This window comes from Mandrillus leucophaeus, unplaced genomic scaffold (genome assembly GCF_000951045.1).
Source record: "Mandrillus leucophaeus isolate KB7577 unplaced genomic scaffold, Mleu.le_1.0 Scaffold33, whole genome shotgun sequence".
Taxonomy (NCBI): domain Eukaryota; kingdom Metazoa; phylum Chordata; class Mammalia; order Primates; family Cercopithecidae; genus Mandrillus; species Mandrillus leucophaeus.
Window position 1 is genome coordinate 7,391,875 of NW_012103476.1, and position 26,781 is coordinate 7,418,655.

General features: G+C 39.5%; 1 protein-coding gene and 1 pseudogene across 4 annotated transcripts in view; both read left to right on the forward strand.

Moving 5' to 3' along the window:
- Nucleotides 1-26,781, forward strand: part of JAM2 (junctional adhesion molecule 2) — an 85,108-nt gene that overhangs the window by 41,739 nt on the left and 16,588 nt on the right. For 2 of the 3 annotated variants that reach the window (XM_011988414.1, XM_011988413.1), the window contains exons 2-5: nucleotides 10,105-10,170; nucleotides 16,356-16,463; nucleotides 20,407-20,559; nucleotides 23,898-24,100. In XM_011988414.1, coding sequence (XP_011843804.1) covers nucleotides 10,105-10,170; nucleotides 16,356-16,463; nucleotides 20,407-20,559; nucleotides 23,898-24,100 — 530 coding nt within the window. The remainder of the gene's footprint in view (nucleotides 1-10,104; nucleotides 10,171-16,355; nucleotides 16,464-20,406; nucleotides 20,560-23,897; nucleotides 24,101-26,781) is intronic. The other variant, XM_011988415.1, reaches the window with a different exon arrangement.
- LOC105545472 lies at nucleotides 3,917-5,357 on the forward strand (annotated as a pseudogene). The gene has a single exon (XR_001006931.1). The product of XR_001006931.1 is annotated as a thioredoxin domain-containing protein 9 pseudogene (transcript).

Genomic DNA, 26,781 nt, shown 5'->3' on the forward strand with positions numbered 1-26,781 from the left:
GAAGGAAGGAAGGAAGGAAAGAAAGAAGGAAGGGCGGGCAGGCTACACACTTTTAAACAACCAGATCTCAGGAGAACTCACTCACTATCATGACAACAGTACCAAGGGGACTGTGTTAAGCCATTCATGAGAAGCTGCTCCCATGATCCCATCACCCCCCACCAGCCCTACTTCCAGCATTAGGAATTACAACTGAACATGAGATTTGGGTGGGATGCAGATCTAAAACATATCAGTATAATAATTGTCTTTCAGTAACTATCAAAACCACATGGCCATAAATTTTTATTTTTATGAAGCTTATGATATAATTGATACCTGTAGTTTGTATAACTTGCTTTTATACATGATACTGTGGTACTATACTTTTAAAGCAGGTGGCCGGGTGTGGTGACTCACGCCTGTAATCCCAGCACTTTGGGAGGCTGAGGCGGGTGGATCACGAGGTCAGGAGATCGAGACCATCTGGCTAACACAGTGAAACCCCGTCTCTACTAAAAATACAAAAAAATTAGCTGGGCGTGGTGGCAGGCACCTGTAATCCCAGTGACTTGGGAGACTGAGGCAGGACAATGGCGTGAACCCAGGAGGCAGAGCTTGCAGTGAGGCGAGATCGCTCCACTGCACTCCAGCCTGGGCAACAGAGCCAGACTCTGTCTCAAAAACAAACAAACAAACAAACAAAATCTTTGGGCCGGGTGCACTGGCTCACATCTGTAATCCTACCACTTTGAGAGGCCGAGATGGGCAGTTCACTTGAGGTCAGGAGTTTCAGACCAGCCTGGCCAACATGGTGAAACCCCGTCTCTACTGAAAATACAAAAATTAGCCAGGTGTGGTGGCGGGTGCCTGTAATCCCAGCTACTTGGGAGGCTGAGGCAGGAGACTCACTTGAACCCAGGAGGTAGAGGTTGCAGTGAGCCAAGATCGCACTACTGTACTCCAGCCTGGGTGACAGAGAGAGACTCTGTCAAAAAAAAAAAAAAAACTTGTATAACACTTCTCCAGTTTTTCCTTGTCATGTTTTCAATTAAAAGTGTTAATTTAAATAACACCTTTTTAGTAATTTTAAAATTGTAGCAATGTAAAGTAAATATTGTTAGTCAAACCAGACTATCTTCGATGAGTAATAGAGAATACAAAAACTTTTGTTCTTAAAGTTAGGAGGAAAAGAAACACAAAAGGTTTCATTTGACTGGGAATTATTTGACTTGGAGTTGTTAGCAGTTATGAAAATAATCATCTCTTCACCTTATTTTATGAACTTCTGCCAGTGCTTTTGGAACATGTTCATAACTATTAAAGATGTTCTGAGGCTAACTTTAAGACAATTGTTGACCTCAACCAGCAGGCCTACATGACCATTTTCTTTTGTTTATTTTCCTATTTAATTTATTCTGGAAAAGTGAAGAAAAAATAAAAATCACTTCAAGAAAGCAGCCAACAGGCGCAAAACCTAACATCTGCTAGTGATATGTTGATATAAAATCCAACATTTTGTTTTTATAAAGAGAGTTATTAGGTATAAGTTTTTAAAAAAGGAACTCTAGAAAGGCTAAAACAAGGTAGAATATCTTTTAATAAATAAACTTTTTAAATTTAAAGATTCAGAGCTTTCTGTTCAAATAAGTTCCACATAAGTGACCACACATTTTAAATATTTTTACTTAATTTGTTGGTAAACCCTGAAATAAATAGAATTAGATGAAGAAAGGTAGCTAGAAGGAGAAGATACTTGAAATCACAAAAGGCCAGGTGCGGTGGCTCATGCTTGTAATACCAGCACTTTGGGAGGCCGAGGCAGGCAGATCACAAGGCCAGGAGATTGAGACCATCCTGACTAACATGGTGAAACCCTGTCTCTACTAAAAATACAAAAAATTAGCCGGGCGTGGTGGCGGCGCCTGTAGTCCCAGCTACTCAGGAGGCTGAGGCAGGAGAATGGTGGGAACCCGGGAGGCGGAGCTTGCAGTGAGCTGAGATAGCGCCACTGCACTCCAGCCTGGGCCACAGAGCAAGACTCCGTCTCAAAAAAAAAAAAAAAAAAAAAATCACAAAAATAGGTACAATGTATATTTGGATGACGGCTACACTAAAAGCCCAGACTTCACCACTACACAATATACCCAGATAACAAAACTGTACTTTTGCCCCTTAAATTTATACACACAAAAAGAAAAAAATATATGGAAATAAATATTCAGCTACTAAGAAATACTACTGATAATTAATTTATTAAAGCTAATGCCCTTTATAATTTTTTGCCTACATACTTTTGCCAATTCAACTAATCCTCTTTTTTAACATCTGTGATGCATTATTTTTCTGTTCAAATATTATTATACACATGAAAAATGTACAAGGGAATTAACAAAATTCCTGAAGCTAACAGCTGTTATTTTTCACAGAACTTTTATAGTAATTTTTGACAATTTAAGAAATGTTCCTTAAAGGAAATTTTAACAAGTAGAAAACTGGAATTGAGAAAGAGAAAATGATTTTATTTCTCAATGATTCCTGAAACCCAGTTCCTAAATCTTCTAATCTCAGATTGTACTAAAGTTTGCCTGAAATGAAGGAAGGCCAGAACCTACTGAAGAAAATAAACATTCTCTGTAGGCAGTGTGGTGTTTGAAAAGTTCAAAGGTATGATGATACGGAGGGAACAAAGATTATCTTTTCCTATTTTGCCCCGAGGTTTTCCTCAACTGGTTTCCAGGGAATTTGAGTTTTCATTGTTTTGTCTAAAAAGTGAACTAAAATACTACAAAAATCCCAAGAATTGTCAGTCATAAGTAGAGTTTCTCTGAGGGCATTAATTCACACGTTGCTAAAGGGACAAAGAGACTTCTTCAAAGTATACTTCGAAAGTTTCACAGAATAATGGTTTGGCATTGGAATCACTGGCAAAAATGTTCAGAGATTTTGTCATTAAAAGTAGCAGTAGGCCAGGTGCGGTGGCTCATGCCTGTAATCCCAGCACTTTGGGAGGCCGAGGCGGGTGAATCACTTGAGGTCAGGAGTTCGAGACCAGACTGGCTAACATGGTGAAACCCCACCTCTACTAAAAATACAAAAATTAGCTGGGTGTGGTGATGTGCGCCTGTAATCCCAGCTACTCAGGAGGCTGAAGCATGAGAATCACTTGAACCCAGGAGGTGGAGGTTGCAGTGAGCCGAGACTGCGCCACTGCACTCCAGCCTGGGCAATAGAGTGAGACTCAAGTCTCAAAAATAAAAAAATAAATAAAAGAAGGAGTAAAACAACAAGAACATTGAAGGTCCTGTCCTTTCTCCAGCTCACTGAAGAGGATTCTGGCTAGGTCTCCTGTCTCATTCCTTCCTCTGCTCTCTGAAGATTCAGACTCTATCTTTGGAGTCTATAAAATAACATGTGAGAAGCAGAAGAGAAACTAGGAAAGAAAGGAATGCAGGAGAAGAAAGGGATATGGGGGAAGAGAAAAGAAAGAAAGAACAGCTGCTATGTGATCAAAGTGTATGGAAAAGGATATTTTAAAAAATGGCATGGACCCCTTTCATGGTTCTTGGTTCTTGAAATATACAAGCAGAAGAGTCCTTTTGAAATTACTCCTTGGTGGACCTGACACCTCTCGAGGATTGAGCCATATGGGTCACTATTTTCTATGGACATATTTACAGCTGTCAATAGAAATCAGTTGAGTCCTGTACTCTTCACATAGACACCATGTTTGCCAGTTTCCCTGTTAAATATGTTAGCCATTTAGAGATATCGAACCTGCATATCACTGGTTTTCCTGTTATACTAGAAATCAAGTAATTTGTGTCCCATAGACTTTTGCAAATTAAAAAAAAAAATTTGTTAGTCGCTGTGTTGCCCAGGCTGGAGTGCAGTGGTGCGATCATAGCCCATTGCAGCTTCAAATTCCTGCGCTCGGCAGCCGCCAGCAGCTACTGCAAGGCAAAAGCCTGAGTGGACCTCTCTTTTGAAACTGCTGCTCTCTCACTTCTCAGACATCACTGAGAGCTCAGCACCCAGGCTGAGCTCTGCACCGTTCAGAAGAATGGAAGCTGATGCATCTGTTGACATGTTTTCCAAAGTCCTGAAGAATCAGCTGCTTCAGACTACCAAACTAGTGGAAGAACATTTGGATTCTGAAATTCAAAAACTGGATCAGACGGATGAGGATGAATTGGAATGCCTTAAAGAAAAGAGACTTGAGGCACTAAGGAAAGCTCAACAGCAGAAACAAGAATGGCTTTCTAAAGGACATGGGGAATATAGAGAAATCCCTAGTGAAAGAGACTTTTTTCAAGAAGTCAAGGAGAGTAAAAAGGTGGTTTGCCATTTCTACAGAGACTCCGCATTCAGATGTAAAATACTAGACACACATCTGGCCATATTGTCCAAGAAACACCTCGAGACCAAATTTTTGAAGCGGAATGTGGAAGAAGCACCTTTCCTTTGTGAGAGACTGCGTATCAAAGTCATTCCCACACTAGCACTGGTAAAAGACGGGAAAACACAGGATTCTGTTGTTGGGTTTACTGACCTAGGAAATACAGATGACTTCACCACAGAAAGTGTAGAATGGAGGCTCGGTTGTTCTGACATTCTTAATTACAGTGGAAATTTAATGGAGACACCATTTCAGAACCAAAAGAAATTTGGAACAAACTTCACAAAGCTGGAAAAGAAAACTATCTGAGGAAAGAAATATGATTCAGACTCTCATGATGATTAAAGCTCCGTAATTCTTTGTAAATTGTCCTTTTTTCCACTTCAGATTTAAATGTGTTTTTTAAATTCTATTAATGTCTGTACATTGGTCATCTAAATACTCATATTCTCAAGTTTGATATAGTTGTATCACATTGAAAGGCCATCATGTTTACGTTGAGGAAAACTTCTCAGTTCTTAAATTATCTGGGAAGGGTCTGGATTCTCTATTTTTGAGATTGACTTGATCACAATATGATTCTTACATCTTTATACCATTTACAATTGTGGTTTTGATCTACAGAGCTAGAAATTCAAAAACTATTCCAGGACTAATTCTTAATTGGCATTATTTATACAAGAGATCAAGTAACATTTGCTGGCGCAGTACTGCACTTGTAAATGAATTATAAACACTCTTCTGGAATATATTTAAATAAACATTAAAGAACCGCTTATTAATTCTGGACACTACATGTTGATGTTGAATCAACTGATGCCAGCAGAAAGCTATTTTGATTTGTGAACATACTGCCTTATTTAAAGGGTCCTGATTGCTTGTATTTTAAGACATTCGTTAAAAAGAAATCAGGAAACACTTTTGAAATAACAGCATAAGGAACTTCACTATCTCTGCTCAATAAAACACCTGTAATTGGGAGGAAAAAAAAAAAAAAAAAAACTGCTCAATAAAACACCTGTAATTGGGAGAAAAAAAAAAAAAACAAATTTCTGCGCTCAAGTGATCCTCCTGCCTCAGCCTGCCAAGTAGCTGGGACTACAGGTAGGTGCTACCATACCCAGATAATTTTTAAAACTTTTTTTGTAGAGATGGGGGACATCACTATATTGCACAGGCTGGTCTTAAACTCCTGGCCTCAAGTGATCCTCCTTCCTTGGCCTCTCAAAGTAGTTTTGCAAATTTTAACTTCACAATTAGATTTGCTGTCCAGGCTTTTAAGGAAAAAAGAAAAATCTCCAGAATAGCATAGGAGTGATAAAATCTAGCACAATGGAAGACAAATTTACATGTTGGTATATAGAGATGAATAAATCAAAGAAGAGATGTCATGTCATATGAAAGATTCCTTTCTCCTTTCCAGGAGAATTATCTTTCATAGTTATACAATTCTGATTTTATAGGAACCTTTCAGAATCCTAGAATTCATGATTCTTTGGCATTCTTTATAGTCTATTGGTTTATTCCTGTTCCTGGTTGTTCAGACTGGTCTAACTGGAAGTCTAGAGCAATGGTTCTCAACCAGGAGTGAGTTCTTTACCCCCATGTCTCAGGGGACATTTGCTAATGTTTAGGTACGTTTTTAGTTGTCATCACTTGGGGCGTGCTGATACTGGCATCTAGTGGGTAGAAGCCAGGGATACTGCAAAACATCCTACAGTGCACAGGACAGCCCCCTGCAACAAAGAATGATTGGGTGCCAGACATCAATAGTGTCAAGATTAAGAAACCCTTACCTAGACCTCCCCTCTGGGATTACCCTGGTGTCCTACTTTCCTAGTTCAGCCTCTTAGCTTCCACCTTTCTGTTGTGCTCCAGAGCCAGTCTTTTGCCTTCATTCTAACCACCAATTTCTCAAACTCTCCTGTCTTCATTGGACTAATGAACCTTTCCTCCTGGCATCTTTGTTAATCTGCAATCCTTGCTCGTGTTCATCTTGGGGCACGCTGTGGGCCTAGTATACCACAGTAATTAACTATGTGGGCTTTAGGTACTGACTGAGTCCAAATCCAAACTCCACCACTTACTTCTTATATAACCGTGGCCAAGTTTCTTACTCTCTCTGTGCCTCAGTTTTCCCACCCTCAAAAACGTGAGCAAAAATGGTACCCTGCCACAGAGAATTTTAAGAGTCAAATGAGTTAATACTTGTCAAGCACCAAGTGCTTAATAAATTTTAGCTATTATTATCCTTTCTCAAGAGTCCATCAAGGTCTTTGTCCTCTAAGTTACTTCCTTCTCTGTACTCCAAGTCCGGAAAGCAGGCGTAATTTGCTCATGATGGTTTCTCTTAAATGTTTGCCTAAATTCTGAATGTTTTCCATTACTCTAATGGCTGGGACTTTTGACGTGGAAAGGCAGGAAATACCCTATTTTTCTCTCTCAAGTTTGGCTGTCCATATCCCTTCCCTGAGCACTTTGTGGCATAAAGGTGGGAGATGGGAAAGACAGGGAAGGAAAAATACTTCAAAACATTTTCTTGGATGACTCGCAATTCTTAGTCTATAGATGGAAGCTGATGAATGAAGGGATGAGAAGATGGATGCATCATGGGCAGTACCTAAGTTTCTGGTGTGAGTGGCCACATGGAATGTGATGCTTTACACAGGGATGAGATTTGCAGAAATAGTACAAAGTTTGGGGGCAAGCTGATAAGTTTTGCCCATGAGTTTGTGGTAATTGTGGGAAATGGAAATACAGATGTCCAGCAGAAAGCCGGCCTCACAGATTTAATTTCAAGAGAGATTGGAGCTGGAGATATGGAGTTACAACTTTTTAGCAAATAAATGCTAGTTGGCTCAATCAGAGTATAAAATACTCTATAAAAAGGAGCTAGTTTAGTCAGAAAAGCAGTTTCTGGATGGATGGATGGATGGATGGATGGATGGATGGATGGATGGATGGATGGGCAGAACAAGGAGGAAGAAGAACTCACAAAGCAGACAGAATGAAGTACTAGGATCAGAACAGAAGGACAAAGACTAGGAGAGAATCAAGTTACAGAATACAAGGGAGTCAACAGAGTCACATGTCATAGAGAGGTCAGGTAAGATATAGACTGAAAAGTGTCCATTAGCTATGCCAACAGATAGGTCATTGTCATCTTAATGAAAACAGGGTCAGTAGACCACAGGAAGACAGAGGACAGATGGTAGCATGAGTGGAGAAATAGCATTTCAAATAAATTATAGAAATATATAGTCAATAAATAACCTTCTTTAGCTTTTCATGATAGGCTTAATTCAGTCTTACCTTATATCATGTATAATTTTTTGGGTGAATAATGAAGGAGAGCAGTTGGATTGTTTTGCCTAAATTGTTTTCTTGAGATGACCATTGTATTAGTCTGTTCTCATTCTGCTAATAAAGACATACCTGAGTCTAGGTAATTTATAAAGGAAAGAGGTTTAATTGACTCACAGTTCAGCATGGCTGGGGAGGCCTCAGGAAACTTGCAATCATGGCAGAAAGGGAAGCAAATACATCTTTTTTCATATGGCGGCAGCAAGGAGAAGTGCAGAGTGAAGGCAGGGAAAAAGCCCCTTATAAAACCATCAGGTCTCATGAGAACTCACTCACTATCACGAGAACAGCATGGTTCAATTACCACCTACCAGGTTCCTCCCACAACACATGGGGATTATGGGAACTACAGTTCAAGACAAGATTTGAGTGGGGACACAGTCAAACCAGATCAACCAACAATAATGCTTTGCATTATTCTGACTTTGAAACAATTAATACCAATCCAATATTGTATACTTACAACACTTACCCTAAAGAATTGCTTGCCTTCAGGAACTCTTCCTCAGTGTCAGTTTGATCTGACCTCATTTACTGGACTTTTCTTATTAGTATACAATAAGGAATGAGCTGATTTATTCAACAAACATTTATTGTGTCTTGCTTTATGCCAGGCACTGTTCTGAGTGTTTGGGTTAATTTCAGAGAATATAACAGGCAACAGTCTTGCGCTTGTAGCATTTATATTTTAGAGATGTATACTTATAGGAAAATATTTAAATTATTTTTAAACGTGGTCATTACACTGGAGTATAGAATGACATCCATAAAGAAAGTGATTTAGATCAAAGATGGAATTACAAAGTTTTGTCGATACTTTCTGATACTTTCTTCTTTAGTACTAATAATGCCTACCACACCAGGTTACTTTGAATATTGAATTTTACAGCATAAAAGCAAGTATGTGAAGGTGAAATGGGAGAGTTCCCTGATCCCCCTCGCAGGATGTGCGACAGGGGTGTGGCTCACCTTTTCAGTGGCCGCTGCTTGAATCCCTGAGGGGAGGGGCAGCATGCAGATGAACAGGTGCAGGAGCCCAGGTGGGTGTGTGTTACCATGTGCCCTTTCAGCCTTGCCATCCACAGATGGCCTGAGTGTTAACCAGCTCAACGGACCCTCTGCCTTTTCGTGTGGGCGGAGGGCCAGTGTGACAGCTTTCTGTATCCTGAGCTCTTGCCCAGTATCCCAGAAAAATCAGGTCACACAAGGGGTTAAAGGATGAATGCAGGGTTTTATTGAGTGGCAGAGGTAGCTTTCAGCAGGATGGATGGGGAGCTGGAAGAAGGGATGGAGTGGGAAGATGATCTTTTCCTGGAGTTTGGCCATCCAGAGGCTGAACACTTCTCCGACCACCCCCAGTCGAACTGCTCTCAGTGTTCAGACGTCTCTTCTCTTCTATCTTTCTCTGCCCTGTTGTTCCGCCATTTGTCTGCTTGTCTCCTCGTCTCCTTGCCTGCTCATCTGCTTCTAGAACCTGGGGTTTGGGGTTTATATAGGTACAGGATAGGGGGCATGGTGGGACAAAAGGCAACTTTTGGGGCATGAAAACAGGAATGCCTGTCCTCTTTTAGGGTAGCGGGTCTCCAGGCCTGAGGGTAGGGCCTTTGCCAAGGAACTGCCCTCTCCTACCCAGCACTTTTCTGTCTCCTATCTGTATCAAAGGTGCCTTTTTAAATGAAAATTTCTGTGTTAGTTTAAGGGGGTGGTAATAAGCAACAGCAGCATCATGTAACTATTAGATCACAGTAGCGGTAGCCACCATAGTAGTTACTTTAGTCTATAGACCAGTTCTCAAAAATCATTGAAATGTTTTGGGGGAAAAAATAAAGATGTTCTGCTTGAATTTTTCATCATAATTTCATATAAAACTTATATATATTATACTATATATATATACAAATTTCATCAAAAGTATGTAAAATGACTCATTTCTTTATGACATAGGTATTGTCAGGGATAAATTCATAAAGCTATTTATATGTTTAAATAAGCACTAAGAAGAATTAGCTGTTATTTGTGAGGCAACACCGTGTGACACTAGACTGCATATTAAGCTGAATGAAGGATGTAAGATATTTTTCAATGATTGGGCTGGCAAGAGCGTGTTGTCTGTGGTGGGGTCCAAATAGATACAAGGATTCTACTTTGGGAAATGCTTAAAGGCCAAAACTACAATCTAGAAAATAAATATGTATAGTTTTGTTTGCTTTTTCCTATTTTGATACTTTAAAACTATGTGTTATGAATTGGGCAAAACTGTCACCAAACTTTAGGACAGTTTTCTTGAATATTGCATTCCATTCAGACATTTGAAAGTGAATTTTTGTTCATTTTTAATTATCCTGTCTGTTTTAATCTTTCAGATCATAAGGCCTATGGGTTTTCTGCCCCAAAAGACCAGCAAGTGGTCACAGCAGTAGAGTACCAAGGTACAGTATCTTACTGATTTTCACAGGCTGCATTGTTGAAATAACTCATGAGAGTGACTCATGTGATGTGATTTTCTATTTGTTGGGGTTCTCTGCCTTACCTTCTACTAATTCCTCTGCCTGAAATGCTGCTTCATGCTGACTCCACCTCAAGAACATTTTCTCCACCTCCTCAGTGGACATTTTGGACATTCAATAAAAGACTGGATGTACAAAGCAGGTCTCCTATTACTTACATTATCTGCAACAAAGCAAATCTGATTTGTGAAACTGGGAGATGGAGAGCTTGGAAAGTTTCTAGCCAGCTAGATATGAGAAATAGAAATGAACACAAACCCCTCTGTGTGTATTTAAGATGATATTAATATAGCTTACTTTGGGGCACCATTTTATCTATTTTAGCTTCTTTAAAATGTTTATAAGGAGGAGTCAATTTAAGAGTATAAAGTTTCTGTTTTGCAAGATAAAATAGTTCTGGAGATTGTTATATGTGCAACAATATACTTAATACTGCTGAACTATACAGTTAAAAATGGTCAAGGTGGTGAATTTTATGTTTATTTTGCCACATTTAAAAAATTGTCAAAAAAAACTAGCAACCTATATATGGGCTTTTTAATAAGTTTTTGTTATTGTTGTTGTTGTGTTTTGCTTTATTTTGTTTGAGACAGGATCTCCGTCTGTCACCCACGCTGGAGTGCAGTGTGGTATGATCTCGGCTCACAGCAACGTCCACCTCCAGGGTTAAGTGATCCTTCCACCTCACCCACGCAAGTAGCTGGGATTACAGGCGCAGGCCGCCATGTCTGGTTAATTTTTTGTATTGTTTTGTAGAAACAGGGTTTCACCATGTTGCCCAAGCTGCTCTTGCACTCCTGGGCTCAAGCAGTCTGCCCACCTGGACCTCCCAAAGTACTGGGATTACAAGCATGAACCACCATACCTGCCCTATAAGTTTATTTCAAATATTGACCACCTACTACTTTTCCAAAGGATCCTTTATCTTTTACATAATTGATAATATTGGGCAATCAGAAGAATTGCTATTTCTTAAATTTAATATTTGTTTAGGCCATTAAGAAGCGGGTCCTAAATGTCTGACCTCTCATCATCAGGTATGTCTTAGGTTCCTGGAGCTGGAGAAAGATAAGTTTGAAGGAAAGAGATAAAGATGAAAGTAAAGGTCTGGAGTGGGGGGGGGGGAATTAAATGAGTTAATATTCACATAGTGCTTTCAACAGTGCTAACACATAATACAAATTATATGTGCTTGTTAAGTAAAAATATGCTGTGGTAAGAATCAGTCCTGGCTGGGAGTGGTGGCTCATGCCTGTAATCTCAAACTCCTGAGGTCAGGAGTTTGAGATCAGCCTGGAAAACATGAAGTCACTGTTTCTATAAAAAACAAACAAATTAGCCAGACATGTGGCACACGCCTGTTGTCCCAGCTACTCAGCAGGCTGAGGCAGGTGGGTGGATCACTTGAGTGCAGGAGTTTGAGGCTGCAGTGAGCCATGATCATGCCAGTGCACTCCAGCCTGGGCAGCAAAGTGAGAGATTGTCTCAAAAAAAAAAAAAAAAAAAAAAAAAAGGCCAGGCACGGTGGCTCGCGCCTGTAATCCCAGCACTTTGGGAGGCTGAGGCAGGTGTATACCTGAGGTCAGGAGTTCGAGACCAGCCTGGCCAACATGGTGAAACCTTGTCTCTACTAAAAAAATTAGCCAGGCCTAGTAGCGGGCACCTATAATCCCAGCTACTTGGGAGGTTGAGGCAGGAGATCGCTTGAACCTGGGAGGCAGAGGTTGCAGTGAGCCAAGATTACACTACTGCAATCCAGGCCTGAGCAACAGACCGAGACTATATCTCAAAAATAAATAAATAAATAAAAAATAAATTAAAAGTTCATCATTAAAAAAATGAGTAACTTAACAAATTACTTCAACAATTATTAGGTTAACTAGGTTCTCTTAAGTTCTGATATTTTATATGCTTAAGCTATAGAACACTCCGGTATGAGTTAGTTTTAAAGGAGAGAGGTGGGAAGAGGAAATTAATGATTGAGGGAATTTGGGACTATGGAGCACCTCCAGGATGGATAAACAGGGCTGGGTGAGACGCCAGAACAGAAGCTGGAAAGGCCACAAGGGGAAGCACAGAGTGAGGGAGGGGAAAATGGACCAGGATGTCCCCGAGGGACAAAGGAAGTGAAGTTCAGTTCTACTTCTCACTTCCACGGAGGTTCTTAATACTGGGTCCAACTGGGAATAGTGAATGTATATCCTCTCGCATCGTATCTGAGTTAGGACACCAAAATTATATTATTTAACCTTACGTTATGTTTTAAAACTGTATCAAGGTGAATTTTACATGACCTGAAATTCATAGTCTTTAAGTGAACAATTCAGTGGCATTTGATAGATTCAGTTTTGTGCAACCACCACCTCTGCCTAGTTCCAAAATATTTTCATCACTCCAAAACAAAACCCTGTGCCCATTTACATTACTTTTTAATGCATGTTTTATTTTTAATATAGAAAATCCTTTCATAATGTATTGCAATCAAATGTTAATCTTACTCCAAAATAAGTGTTTTCTTTCATCTCACCTCTTTTTAATTAAGAATTTCATTTTAATTCTATTGTATATGTGTCCCCATCATTCCAGCTTGGCTCTTCATAAGGCATAAATACATTTCTGTGTCTTCTACATTTTAGTCTTAGGACTAAATGCAGTAACTTAATTTTGCTGTAAGTCTATAATATTTTATGATTTGTATATATGTGTGTGTGTGTTTCACCCAATTTTTTCATTTGTTATGTCTTGTTTCTCCGAGGTCAAGAAATTATGAATTAATTCCTTCTTTCCGGCGCTGCTATGCTGTGTCACTTCGCATGATAGTGCCAAGAGCAGAAGGAGACTGAAATCAGGGCAGCTCTGCCAGGCTTGTAAATTACATGTGCAGCCTTCTGCAAAGGGATGCTAAACCTGAAAGCTATAAATCAGAGTTTAATAGCAAGCATTTCTTCACAGAAGTAATTTCTGCTAAGTCAGAGCTATTTTGGTAGTATCAGTTCTCTTTTTGTGTTATGTAAGATTTTGATGATTTTTAACTTGAGCCCTGAGAATGAAATCAAAGGATAATTAGCAGTACAGAATCCAGGAAAATTAAAATTCGTAATGATTCTATCTATGAAATTCCGAAATGTGATTGTTTTGCCACATGTTGCTGCTAATGCTTTTTATAAACAAAGAATTCTCTTTTCTTGATCCAAATGAAATAGATATTTTGGCAATGAAATAATCATCTTAATAGAAAAGCTTGGCACATTTTCCTGTTTTTAATATGCCTTAGGTTGAGAAAATATGATTTATATCTATATTTTTTGCTGTCTCCTACAGAGATAACATTTTATTTCAAACTGGAGTGATTTATGGGTAAATTTGTGATGGTATAAAGTATATATTTCTATATAAAGGCAAGCTTGCAACTATAACTCAGAGAAATTCCTCAGGGAGTGAAAACAATAATGATCATTTACAGAGTACATACCATATGCAAAGTAGTACCACGTGCATCACGCATGTAAATATAGTGTCTCATTTAATCTTAGTGACAACTTTGTAAGATGAGTACTGTTCTTTTTATCATTTTACAGACGTGGATATAAAAATAATTCTCCCAATATCACATACGGAGTATACAGTAGAGGTCTAACTCCAAAGCCTCTGCTATAACCTCCATGTTATGGTACAGTAACCCTAAAGCCTGATACACAAAATTATGCTGGCATAAGTATTGAATTTTGGCTGAAGAGAGAGAGGAGCATTCATGAGAGTTAGGTTGTAAGTTCATTTACTTCCTTATCCTCAGATATTGACCCCATGATTCCAGTATTTTTATTCTCGGCATTTGTTTCCTATGGTTGCCATTAAAAAATACTACAAACCAGGTGACTTAAAACAATAGAAATTTATTCTTTCATGGTTCTGGAGGCTAGAAGTTCAAAATCAAGCATTAGTACCTGAGGGCCTAGGCACTGGCTCTTTCCTTACTTGGGATCTTCTTTCTCAAAGAACTATATAATGAATTCTCTCCCTCCTTTAAACCTTTGGTCAAATGTCACCTTCTAAACGAGGTGAACTCTGGCTACCGTTTTTCAAAAATTGTAGCCCTGTCCCTAGCACTTCCAAACCTCCTGTACTCTGTTCTGCTCTCTTTTGTCTTCATAACCCTCATCATCTACTAACATACGAGGTTATTCACTTTATTACGTTTCTTGTTTATCTGACTTCCCCTGCTGGATTGTAAGATTCCAAAGGGCAAGGATCTTTGTTTTGTTCACTGATATAGCTCAAGAACAATGCATGGCAGACAGTAAGTACTCAACATATTTTGGATGAACTGGATAAACCATTTCTCCACATTTTACATGGCCAGTGAGAGAGAGGCTGGAGTGAAGTCACTGGACTTAGGAAAATTATTGCTATATTTTCTAGTATAAGTTTCATAGAGGTTTTTCCACAGCACAATAAGGACAGAAATTAGGAAGAATTCACCAGGAGGGGTGTGTGTATGTGTGCGTGCACACGCAAGCACACGCACATGCGTGAGTATCTAAATATGTAACACAATGCAATTATTTAAGTGTAAAATAAGACTTAAGACACAGAAGACATGAGGAATAGGCTAAAAATGAGTGTGTGTGTGTGTGTGTGTGTGTGTAATTGTTGGAAACTCACAAAATACCGGAAGGAAACCTATCTACAACTCAAGACTCCGGAAGGTCACCACCCATTCTCCTTAATCAACAGAACAGAACTGTATTTCCTCAGACAGGTCCCTTAGCACACATTTGTCTTTGTAGCATAATTGTAAACATGTCTGTAAAATGATATCTCTTTGTAATATAAAACCTGCTTTAAAAACTTTAGATATCCTTGAAAACAATTTTTGGTTCTTTTCTTCCTTGCCTTTCTTTTCTCTGCCCTACTTTCTATTTTCCATTACCTTTTATTCCATTTTTGTATGTCCAGCAATATGTGTGGAATGAAAAAAATTAGAAACTAAATATTCTGCATTCTTTTTTAACATTCATTTGCTTAACATTAAAATCAGAGGTATGAAAAGGATTTTAAAATAATTTCTGGTCAAAGATACTGTGCTTTTTTAGGTCAAACCATATGCCTTGTGGGAAAAAAGTATTTCAGAAATATGGAGTTGACATTCTAGAGAGCCTGGTTAAAAAATACTTTTAAAAATATTTATAACTGGAGGTTTCCATTTGGCAACTTGAAGCGGTTCCCAGACTGGCACTGGGTTGTTTTTTTTTCTCTCTCAGACATCTCGTTTGGACAGTGAAAAGGGGGTTCCTTTGGAGGCTCCAAGAATTATTTAATGACACAATTGCAGTAAATGTCTTGTAATAAAAGCACTTAGCTACATTGAGGTAGTCACAGTTGATGCCAAGATTTGAATTTTAATAATTATCTGGACTGAGGCAAGGTTATATAGGCAGTTGTTTGGGGGTAAAAATCAATGATTTATTAGGAGACCATGTTGGATATGTATTAATGTATTTGTAGAGCAGGTCAACAAAGAAGGGATCTGAGTGAGAATATAGCACGTTGCTGAAACTTTTCTGGTTTCCCAGCATGTCCTGGGCTGGATTAAGTGCCTTTCTTGGGTACTAAGCATGAATCACCATTTACATAGCTGGTATTCAGCAACACTGAGCTGAAATGCCATTATCTTAGTTTCCTCTTCTACCAGATGGTAGACTCCTTCAAGACTGAGACTGAGAATAATAAGATACATAATTAATCATAGCTGCCATTTGTTAAGTCCTTACTATGTCCAAGTCTGTGTGCTTTGCGTATCTTATTGCATTTGAAGACTCACAACAACTTTGTGAAATACTAGCCCATTTTACCGGTGAAAACTCAAACTTGATAACCAGGGAAATAAGCATAGTGTCACGCAGTTATTATGTGGAAGAGCTAGAAGGCTTCCAATTAATCTCTGTATTGAGCCAACATGGGACCCGTTGAAGTAATTTATGAATGAATGAATGAATAAAACTATAAAGGAGTAATTTAAATATGTTTAAAATGTTGTTACCCAGTTAAGTAAAATATAAATTCATGGAGACAATTAGAAAAACAAGTATTTTTATTGTTGTTCCTAGAGGCTATTTTAGCCTGTAAAACCCCAAAGAAGACTGTTTCCTCCAGATTAGAGTGGAAGAAACTGGGTCGGAGTGTCTCCTTTGTCTACTATCAACAGACTCTTCAAGGTAAGAAGCTGGAGGCTTGAAGAGGTGTGAGCAAGAGAATGCCAAGTACAACCAGGATCCTTTAATTGACAAATGAGATCAGGACATGACTGATTACTGAAAATGTGTTTTTGTAAGTGTGAGATGAAAGCAACCATGTCTGAGACATAAAACACAATAGCCACAAAAGCAGAGAACAGAGGGAGGTGAAGCCCACTGAATCCCTGGACTCTTCTTTCTCAATTCAGGCATAAAGAATGCAAAATGCAATTGCTCTTATTGGCTCCGTAGATTAAACTCTCTCTTTCTTTCTTTCTTTCTTTCCTTCTTTCTTTCCTTCTTTCCTTCTTTCTTTCTTTCTTTTCCTTCTTTCTTTCTCTCTCTTTCTTCCCTTCCTTTCCTTTCTTTCCTTTCTTTTCCTTCCTTCCTTCTTTTCTTTTTTCATTTCTTTTTTTTCTTTCTTCCCTTCCTTTCCTTTCTTCTCTCTCTTTCTTTCTCTCTCTTTCCCTTTCTTTCTTTTTCTTTTTCTTTTCTTTCTTTCTTTCTTCCCTTTCTTTCCTTTCTTCTTTTTCTTCCTTTCTTTCCTTTCTTCTTTTTCTTCCTTTCTTACTTTCTTTCCTTTCTTTTTTCAAGGTCTTGTTCTCTTGCCCAGCCCAGAGTACAGTGGTATGATCATGGCTCACTGCAGTCTCCACCTCTGGAGCTCAAGTTATCCTCCCATCTCAGTCTCCAAGAAGCTGGAACTACAGGTGCACACCAGTATGCTCAGCTAATTTAATTTTTTTTTTGTAGAGATGAGGTGAGGTCTCCCTGTGTTGCCCAGGCTGGTCTTGAACTCCTGGGCTCAAGCCATCCTCCTGCCTCAGTCTCCAAAAATACTGAAATCACAGGTGTGAGCCACTTGCCTGGCTCCTGAGAGAAAGGAATTAAAAAATTGTGTGGTTTGGAAGTGGAAGGTTGCTTCTCAGTCATAATGCTGTCAACCTATTTCCTTAAGTCCATCTTGAAAGGCAGGCCACCACTGAGAAGCTTAGGGAGTTAAGACTTAAGAGTGGGTTGTGACAACAACCATTATCAAGTACTTTCTTTTCTTTTCTTTCTTTTGTTATACATTTCTTTCTACTACCAACTCTTGCCATTGAATATGTGATGAACTTATAATTTAAGACATTGATAATGATGGATGAAGCAAATTTCCATTTGCTTCAAAATAAACCAGTGGTTAATGATACAGATGAAACAAGATAAACCCTGCATTGATTACTATTATAGCTGGTCAATGATACATTGAGGTACAATTCACTCTACTTTCTAATGTTGTGTATGCTTGAATCTTTCCATTATAAATATTTCTAAAGCTGGAAATACAATTTTACAAGTGTAATAAACATGTTATTATTTTAAAATACGATGTATTTCTTTAATGTTAAAGAATTAAGTGAAAATGTTTGAAGTTTGTAGAAAATTTAAAATATCCCCTCGAGTTCTTATATGTCAAGATAAAGACTACTAGCTGTAATGTGTTAATAGCACAGCTGTCTTCACTTGAATTTTCTATAGTTGCCATTTCTGGCATGTGCACGTTATGCAAAACTATTTGAGCCACTGCACCTGCCTAATTTTTACATTTTTTTAAAGAGATGAGATCTGGCCATGTTGCCAAGGCTGGCCTCAAACTTCTGTCCTCAAGTGATGCTCCTACCTCAGCTGGGACTACAGGTACAAGCCACCACACCAGGTGCAAAACACTATTTTAATTCTGAATATGTTACTATCAAAAAATAAAATAATGTTTTTAACCACCTTTTCTTGTGCCGCAGTGTTACGTGGGCCACCACACGTAAAGTTACTGTTCCAGCCAATTAAACCAGACTCCCTGATTTTCTGAAGACATGAATATTTTTACAAGGGAACTAGAAAGGGAATGAGGCAAGCATTTGAACTGAATTCTTTAAAATATAACATGGGGCTGGGCACAGTGGCCCATGTCTGTAATCCCAGCACTTTGGGAGGCCGAGGCATGCGGATCACTTGAGGCCAGGAGTTCGAGACCAGCCTGGCCAACATGGTGAAACCCCATCTCTACTAAAAATACAAAAATTAGCCAGCATGGTGGTGCACATCTGTAATCCCAGATGCCCGGGAGGCCGAGGCATGAGAATGGCTTGCAGTGAGCCAAGATCACGCCACTCTGCACTCCAGCCTGGGCAACAGAGCAAGACTCTGTCTCAAAAAATAAAATTTATATACATAATATGGAAGGGCCTCCGGGGCCAGGCCTGCTGGCAGCTGTTCCTCAGAGGGCCCACACTGGAGCTGACAGCCTGCCAGGGAGCTGGGCACTTGGAGACGGGGTGGGAGCACTAGGGTCAGCCAGAAATCAAACATGTCAGTGAAGGCCCAGAGCAGCTCGGAAGATAAAATAACAGTCCACTTTATAAACCAACAGTGAAACATTCACAAACAAAGGAAACGTTGATAACTCTCTGCTAGATGTTGTGGTTGAAAATAACGTAGATATTGATGGGTTTGTTGCCTAGCAGGGAGCCTTGGCTTGCTCTGTCACCTCATTTTTGAAAAGCACATATTTGAGAGGTTAGACACAATCACTGACAATATGCTTGATCTGGCATATGGACTGACAGGTCAGAGTTGTATTGCCAAATCTGGTTGACAAAAATCTATGGGCCATATGACTGTCTGAGTACCTGATGCAGTGGCCAGTGCAAGACAATCCACTGACATGGGCAAGACCACCTAAGCTAGAATAAATAGGAATGCTTTCACTAAATTTTACCTATTTTTATAATTATGTCTTAATATAATAAAATAAAAACATGCATGAATGAACATTATTATGACCAGCTTTACTATTTTAATTCACCTTGTATAACTACTGAATTTTGTAGTTCTGAAAACATGCAATTTTTATATTTGTTAAATTAGAAAAAGGTCAGTTAAATATTAGAAAATAATTAATATGATAATACCTTACAAATTTTGCCTCACGTTTGTTTAGCAACTTTCAGCAAAATGTTTTCACATGGCCTTATGTCTGCTTACCTAGAAAGTAAATTTTTTGAAAAAGATATTATTATCCCTGTTTTATGTAAGTGAAGGCAAAGACCTAAAATGGCTTGTTAGGGTCATCCAAATAATCAGAAAATCTATGCAGGTGTGTACTGTAAGGTATATGTTAGACTGAAACTGGAGAAATTATGACTATCTTACAGCAGCAATTAAATCTGACTGCATATGGACAAAAACATTTAATTGCTCGGTGAACTGCTTAACTGACAGTTATTAACCTTATACATAAAGATTTCAAAATTTTGATTCGGTGAGAAGTATGAGGTTGAACATAGGCATTACAACACTGCCAAATAAGTTTGATCTCTGTTTTGACTAAGCTAGTAGAATAAACTAAAATTAGATGTCAAAATGAATTAAAATATGAGAATATAAAACTAAATATGCCTTTTTGAACTTTTTTTTTTTTTTTTTTAGACTGAGTCTCGCTCTGTCGCCCAGGCTGGAGTGCAGTGGTACAATCTCGGCTCACTGCAGCCTCCGCCTCCTGGGTTCAGATGATTCTCCTGCCTCAGCCTCCCAAGTAGCAGGGTTTACAGGCGCATGCCACCATGCCCAGCTAATTTTTTGTATTTTTAGTAAAGACGGGATTTCACCATGTTGGTCAGGCTTGTCTCCAACCGCCTCGGCCTCCCAAAGTGCTGGGATTACAGGCATGAGCCACCACACCTGCCTTTTGAACATTTTAAAAACTGTCCTTTCCAAAAGAAAAAAATTTAAATAACAGCATCCATATATAATTTTTAGGCTTTAAACTTGAGTTGATTAATAGGGAAATAAATGCCTTGGTTACTAAATGAACTGACTAGAGGAAGGTATTACACAGAAAGCTACTTGGGTTATTACTAACATCAGTGTCTTCTTTTTCTAAAAGGTGATTTTAAAAATCGAGCTGAGATGATAGATTTCAATATCCGGATCAAAAATGTGACAAGAAGTGATGCGGGGAAATATCGTTGTGAAGTTAGTGCCCCATCTGAGCAAGGCCAAAACCTGGAAGAGGACACAGTCACTCTGGAAGTATTAGGTGATGTGCATGTATATGTGTGACTACGTCTCTCACTTCTTCTCCACCACACAGCCCTGGGGGCAACCAAGCACTGGTCCATGAACATGCCAGCATCAACTGGGAGCCTCATCCAGTCAAGTTACAGAGACCATAAGCATCACCTTCCCGGCAAGCTCTTGGCCATTTCTACCCATCCCCTCATTGGCTGCTGAAATTTTAGTAACGCGTTATCACAAAGTATCTCTTTGTTAAAGATGGAGGCAATTCCTAGCGGTCCTACAATGTACATAGGAGTATCTTTCCTGAGGGTTTATTTTTCAGTAGTTTTCAGCATATACACAATTTTTCCAACCATTTAAAACAGTATCACGTGAGATGGTAGAGAAGCAATAACACACAAAAAAAGTAGACCAAAGGTAGGATTAGAAGTCATTTGGTAAATAAAGGAAATTGACATTGATTATGTACCTGATATGTGTTAGCCCTTGTCACATAAGTAATTTTACTTCATCTTCACTAACATTAATATGATTTTAAATGGAATTTAAATGATTTAACAAGACCATACAGCTAGAAAGTGTCTGGACTAAGATTTTAATCCAGATGGGGTTAACTCCAAAACCAGTATGTTTAGTTTCTGTAAGAATCATGGATAGACTAGGCACAGGGGCTTATGCCTGTAATCCCACCACTTTGTGAGGTTGAAGTGGGAGGATCCCTTGAGGTCAGGAGATTGAGACCAGCCTGGGTAGCATAGTGAGTCCCCTATATCTCTCTCTCTTAAAAAAAAAAAAAAGAAAAAGAAAGAAAGAAAGAAAGAAAACAAAAGAAAAATCCATTTGTGGTGTTGTTATACACCTGTAGTCCCAGCTACTTGGAGGCTGAGGCCAGAGGATTACTTGAGCTCAGGAGTTCAAGGCTGCAATGAGCTATGATCATGCCACTGCACTCTAACCTGGGAGACAGCAAGACTTTCTCAAATAAATAAATAAATAAATAAATAAATAAATAAATAAAAAGAATCACTGATAGATAGTAAAACAGTTCATGATGGTAGTTTGTGGAGGAACATGATCTCTTCTCTTTCATTGGTGGTGTATAATCTACCAAGCAAAGAGACTAAAACAGCTCCCCTTCCTTTTTCATGTTGTTCATGCTCTTTCTGAAATACTAGTGATGCACTAGCACAGGAGAAATTTAATTCAGAAAACCTTGCAGCAGATCTGGCCAGTTTATTCATTTTCTAGTGTTGTATAACAACTAAATAGGTCTGTACAGCAAAAGTCCAACAAGAAGACTGGGTATCTGCCCAAAGTATCCCAAGGCTGAAATCAAAGTATTGACAAGGCTGAGTTCTTATCTACAAGCTATGAGGAAAAATCTGTTTCCAGACTCATTCTTGGTGTTGGCAGATTTCTGTTCCTTGTGGTTGTAGGACCAAAGTCCCTGTTCCATGCTGGCTATCAGTTGGTGGGCCACGCTCAACTCCTAGAGGCCACCACATTCCTTATTACATGGTCCCTTCCATCTTCAATGAAAGAAAAGCATGTCAAATTCTTGTACTTCGTTTTTGTTGTTGCTTTGAGACAAGATTTTGCTCTGTCTTCCAGATCACGGCTTACTACAGCCTCAACCTCCTTGGCTTAAGTGATTCTCCCATCTCAGCCTCCCATCTCAGCTGAGACCACAGGCACACACCACTTGTGTGTGTGTGTGTGCGTGTATGTGTGTGTGTATATGTGTGTGTTTTGTAGAGACACAATCTCGCTATGTTGCCCAGGCTGGTCTCAAACTCCAGGCCTCAAGTGATCTTCTTGCCTTGGCCTCCCAAAATGCTGTGATTACAGGCGTGAGCCACCACACCTAGCCTTCTTCTTGTGCCTTGCATATCTGACTTTTCCTTCTGTAACCAGCCAGAGAAAACTCTCTGCTTTTAAAGGTTCATGTGATTAGGTCAAACCCATTCATGAAATCATCCTATCTTAGGGACAATGGTTTTGGGACCTCAGTTACATTTCCAAAATCTTTCTACTACAGTACCTAGATTAGTGTTTGATTGAATAACTGGAAAAAAAAAAAGTGTATTTTTACCAAGGACTGCAATCTTGGGAGACCACCTTAGAGTTTTGGAGTAGAAATACTGTAATCTTGGGAGACCACCTTAGAATACAGCCAGTTCTGGGGTTTCCTGAATAATAAATAGGTCACCTAATGAAGTCTGGTTTACTTTCCAATCCCTGAGATCAGAATAACCCTAATAGCTGGACCAGGTATTTTCTAACTTGGCCAGTTCTAGATAGAATGAGATTTATAGTTGAGTACTGGGCCTGAAAAAAATACTCAGGTTTGGCCGGGCATGGTGGCTCATGCCTATAATCCCAGCACTGTGGGAGGCCAAAGCAGGAGGATTGCTTGAGCCTAGGAGTTCAAGACCAGCCTGGGCAACATAGTGAGACCCTTTCTATAAAAAAAAAAAATTTCTAAATTAGCTGGTCATGGTGGCTCGAGCCTATATTCCAGCTACTTGGGAGGTTGAGATGGAAGGATCAATTGCTTGAGCTCGGGAGGTTGAGGCTACAGTAAACCGTGATCACGCCGCTTTACTCTAGGCTGAGTTATAGGGTGAGATTCTGTCTCAAAAAAAAAAAAAATCTATCTACACACACACACATGCACACGCACTCTCTCTCTCTGTTAGGCTTCTTTTAAATATAATTGGTAATAAACCAATTGAAGAAAACAGTAGAGATTGTTTATCTAATAAAGAATAGCTGTTGTACAAGCTAAAGTAATGCTTATTATTATAAAAGATAGGCCTTTAACTCTCAGTGAGTTGATTAACATAATAAGTTTCTTTCTCACTGAAGTAAAGCCTAAATAGTTGGGACAGTGGTGGAGGAGCTATATTATTTTATTTCATGAAACCATTAGAGACTCAACCTAATATAGGTCTGACATCTTCAATACATGACTTTTCAAGGTCACCATTGTTGTTGACACCTACTTGGTAGTGGGAGGGGGTGGAGGATGTGAACAAACATGTGGAGGTTTTTAATTAGTCGGACCTGGAACTGGGATATATCACTTTTTTCCCACATTCCATTAGCCAGAACTCATGTATATGACCCCATCTGGCAACAAGAGTGCTGGGAAACGTGGTTCACTGTGTGTCCATGAAGAAAGAAGATGGGTTTGTTGGACAAGTAACCAGTCTCTATCATAGGGTCCAGTAAGCACACATCTTTACCTGGCTATTAAAACCCTTGATTATAGAGACAAAGTCAACAGCTTTAAAGAAAACAAACAACCCTGATTAGCTTATAAATAACCAATATCATCTGACTTCCATTGTTCAGTGGCTCCAGCAGTTCCATCATGTGAAGTACCCTCTTCTGCTCTGAGTGGAACTGTGGTAGAGCTACGATGTCAAGACAAAGAAGGGAATCCAGCTCCTGAATACACATGGTTTAAGGATGGCATCCGTTTGCTAGAAAATCCCAGACTTGGCTCCCAAAGCACCAACAGCTCATACACAATGAACACAAAAACTGGAACTCTGGTAAGGTCATTTCAAGAATTGACTTGATAACTGTCTTGCATTTGGATTAAAAAAAAATTATTAGAACTTAAGATGATGTTGAATAGAGAAGTGATACCATTGCTTGCTAAGTGGAGAGAAGCAGGAGCAGCAGGAAAGATGGCGGCACTTGTACCAAGAAGTGATGGAAAGAGCTGCTATAGGAGATGGGAAGAGAAAACAGAGACTGAGGGAGCTGAGTGTCCAAGGACTAGTAAAAGAGCAAAGGGGCAAAGGTTCCGGAAGCAAAGGAGCAAAGGCTGTGTGTTTATCTTTTCAGAATTTAAAAAGATTCTAGAATTGACAATCCTATAAATGATACCAATTAAGATTTTCCTACACCCTAAGCTACTTCCTGGTAGTAACTCTGGCTCTTTAAAGGAAATGTTTATTGTTTGCTGCTGCAATGAACTTGCTTGTGACTTAGGAAAGTGCATGAACCCTTTTACCGTGGAGGCCTTCATTTATATAGATGGTGTTTCCTAGGAATTAGAAATACCTAGACTACTGAGTACTACCATGTGCTATAAACTTTAAAAAATGCGTGGCCGGGCGCGGTGGCTCACGCCTGTAATCCCAGCACATTGGGAGGCCGAGGCAGGCAGATCGCGAGGTCAGGAGATCGAGACCATCCTGGCTAACATGATGAAACCCCGTCTCTACTAAAAATACAAAAAAAATTAGCTGGGCATGGTGGCGGGCACCTGTAGTCCCAGCTATTCAGGAGGCTGAGCCAGGAGAATAGCCTGAACCCAGGAGGCGGAGCTTACAGGGAGCCGAGATCGCGCCACTACACTCCAGCTGGGCAACAGAGCAAGACTCTGTCTCAAAAAAAAAAAAAAAAAAATTGCACGCTGCTTTCTTAAGTAACAGTGCCCCAAAGCCCACTAAGCTTGATTCGTGATGATGAATCAGGCAGTTATCTGCAGCTATCTTCTGGCCTGGGGACTAAGTGCAGCCTCAATTTACAACATCAGGAAAATGCATGAAAACTTGCTTGGGGATACCCTGGCCATGTGAAAATAGTAATTGCAGTCAATCATGGTAGGATTCTTGTGTCATTAAATATTTCCATGACTGTAGATCACCAACAGTTGACTCTGTGACTTGCATATCTACTACTGTAGACTGAGTCCAGATATTCTGTTTCCTCCTGTAAAATATTCTGATTGAAAGACTTTCTAGGAATACTGATGACAATCTCTAAGCAAGCTCTGTGAAGCTAATTACATTTAAAAATAAAATGTATTTTACTTTTTCATCTGTGATTATAGGAATAGAAGTGGAAGTTTAAAGAAAGGTCATTAAGCTTGACGCTTTTAAAAAAAATTCAATGTAATAGTCCATGTCAGTTTAAAATTGTCTGCCTTCTAGCAACGCAGAATCACTATGACAGCCATTATCAAAAAAATCTTAAAGGTGTGGTGATAATAATAACAATTTTAATAATTTTTAAAAATGTTTTTGAGACAATCTCACTCTCTTGCCCCGGCTGGAGTGCACTGACGCAGTCTCGGCTCACTGCAACCTCCACCTCCTAGGTTCAAGCAGTTCTCTGCCTCAGCCTCCAGAGTAGCTGGGACTACAGGCACCCGTCACCATGCCCGGCAAATTTTTGTATTTTTAGTAGAGATGGGGTTTCTCCATGTTGGCCAGGCTGGTCTCGAACTCCTGACCTCAAGTGATCCACCTGCCTCGGTCTCCCAAGGTGCTGGGATTACAGCTGTGAGCCACCGTGCCCAGCCAATTTTAATGAATTTTGAAATGAGGATATAATGCTTCATTCCTTTCATCTACAAGTGCACAATAACATTTACAAACTATATCTTCTGATAAACAAGAAAGCAAATTGCTAAAGTGGCTGAATAATGAAGCCTATTGGATGCAGCTCCTTCTTAAGCACGGTCACGCTCTGGCCTCTCAGCAGTCAGCAGGTACAATCAGCAGGTCTGAGTGATTTTACACTGAGCAATTGGGCAGAAAAACCTGCTGTCACACTTTGCTATATTTACTTTTCAAATGTATTTTTTCTCAGGGTAGTCGGTAAAAGCCCCAAGGCAGGTCTGAAAGGATAGATTCACTTTCCTCAGCTAACCTCAACCCTTGAAATAGCTTGTGATGTCAAAGGAATGCACCTGGGTTGAACTAGGATTGGTTCTTATGTGAGAAATGAACAACAAAGGCTCTGGTGTATGGAAGCCAATGACTTCCTTTTAATTACCAGCTATCATATGCTGGAAGATCATTTTGGGTTTTAGTCTAACATATTATTTATATGTAACCTTGGCCCCGAGTTCATGGTGAATATTCTAAAAGCATTCTGGCTTTGAGGAGAGTGAGAGATGATTCCATAGAGTGAAAAAAAAGAAAAGAAAAACAGGAAAACTTCCTCTCCCTCCATTTAGGAGGCTCTAAGACAATGACCCTTCAAGGTGACCAGGATTACACTCCCTTTCTTCCCTCCCTCCAGCCCTTTCTTCTTTCCTTCCTTCCTTTCTCCCTCTCTCCCGCCCTCTCTTCCTCCCTTTCTCCCTCTCTCCCTCCCTCTCTTCCTTCCTTTCTCCCTCTCTCCCGCCCTCTCTTCCTTCCTTTCTCTTTCTTTCCCTCACTCTCTTCCTTCCTTTCTCCCTCCCTCCCTCCCTCCCTCTCTTCTTTCTTTTTTC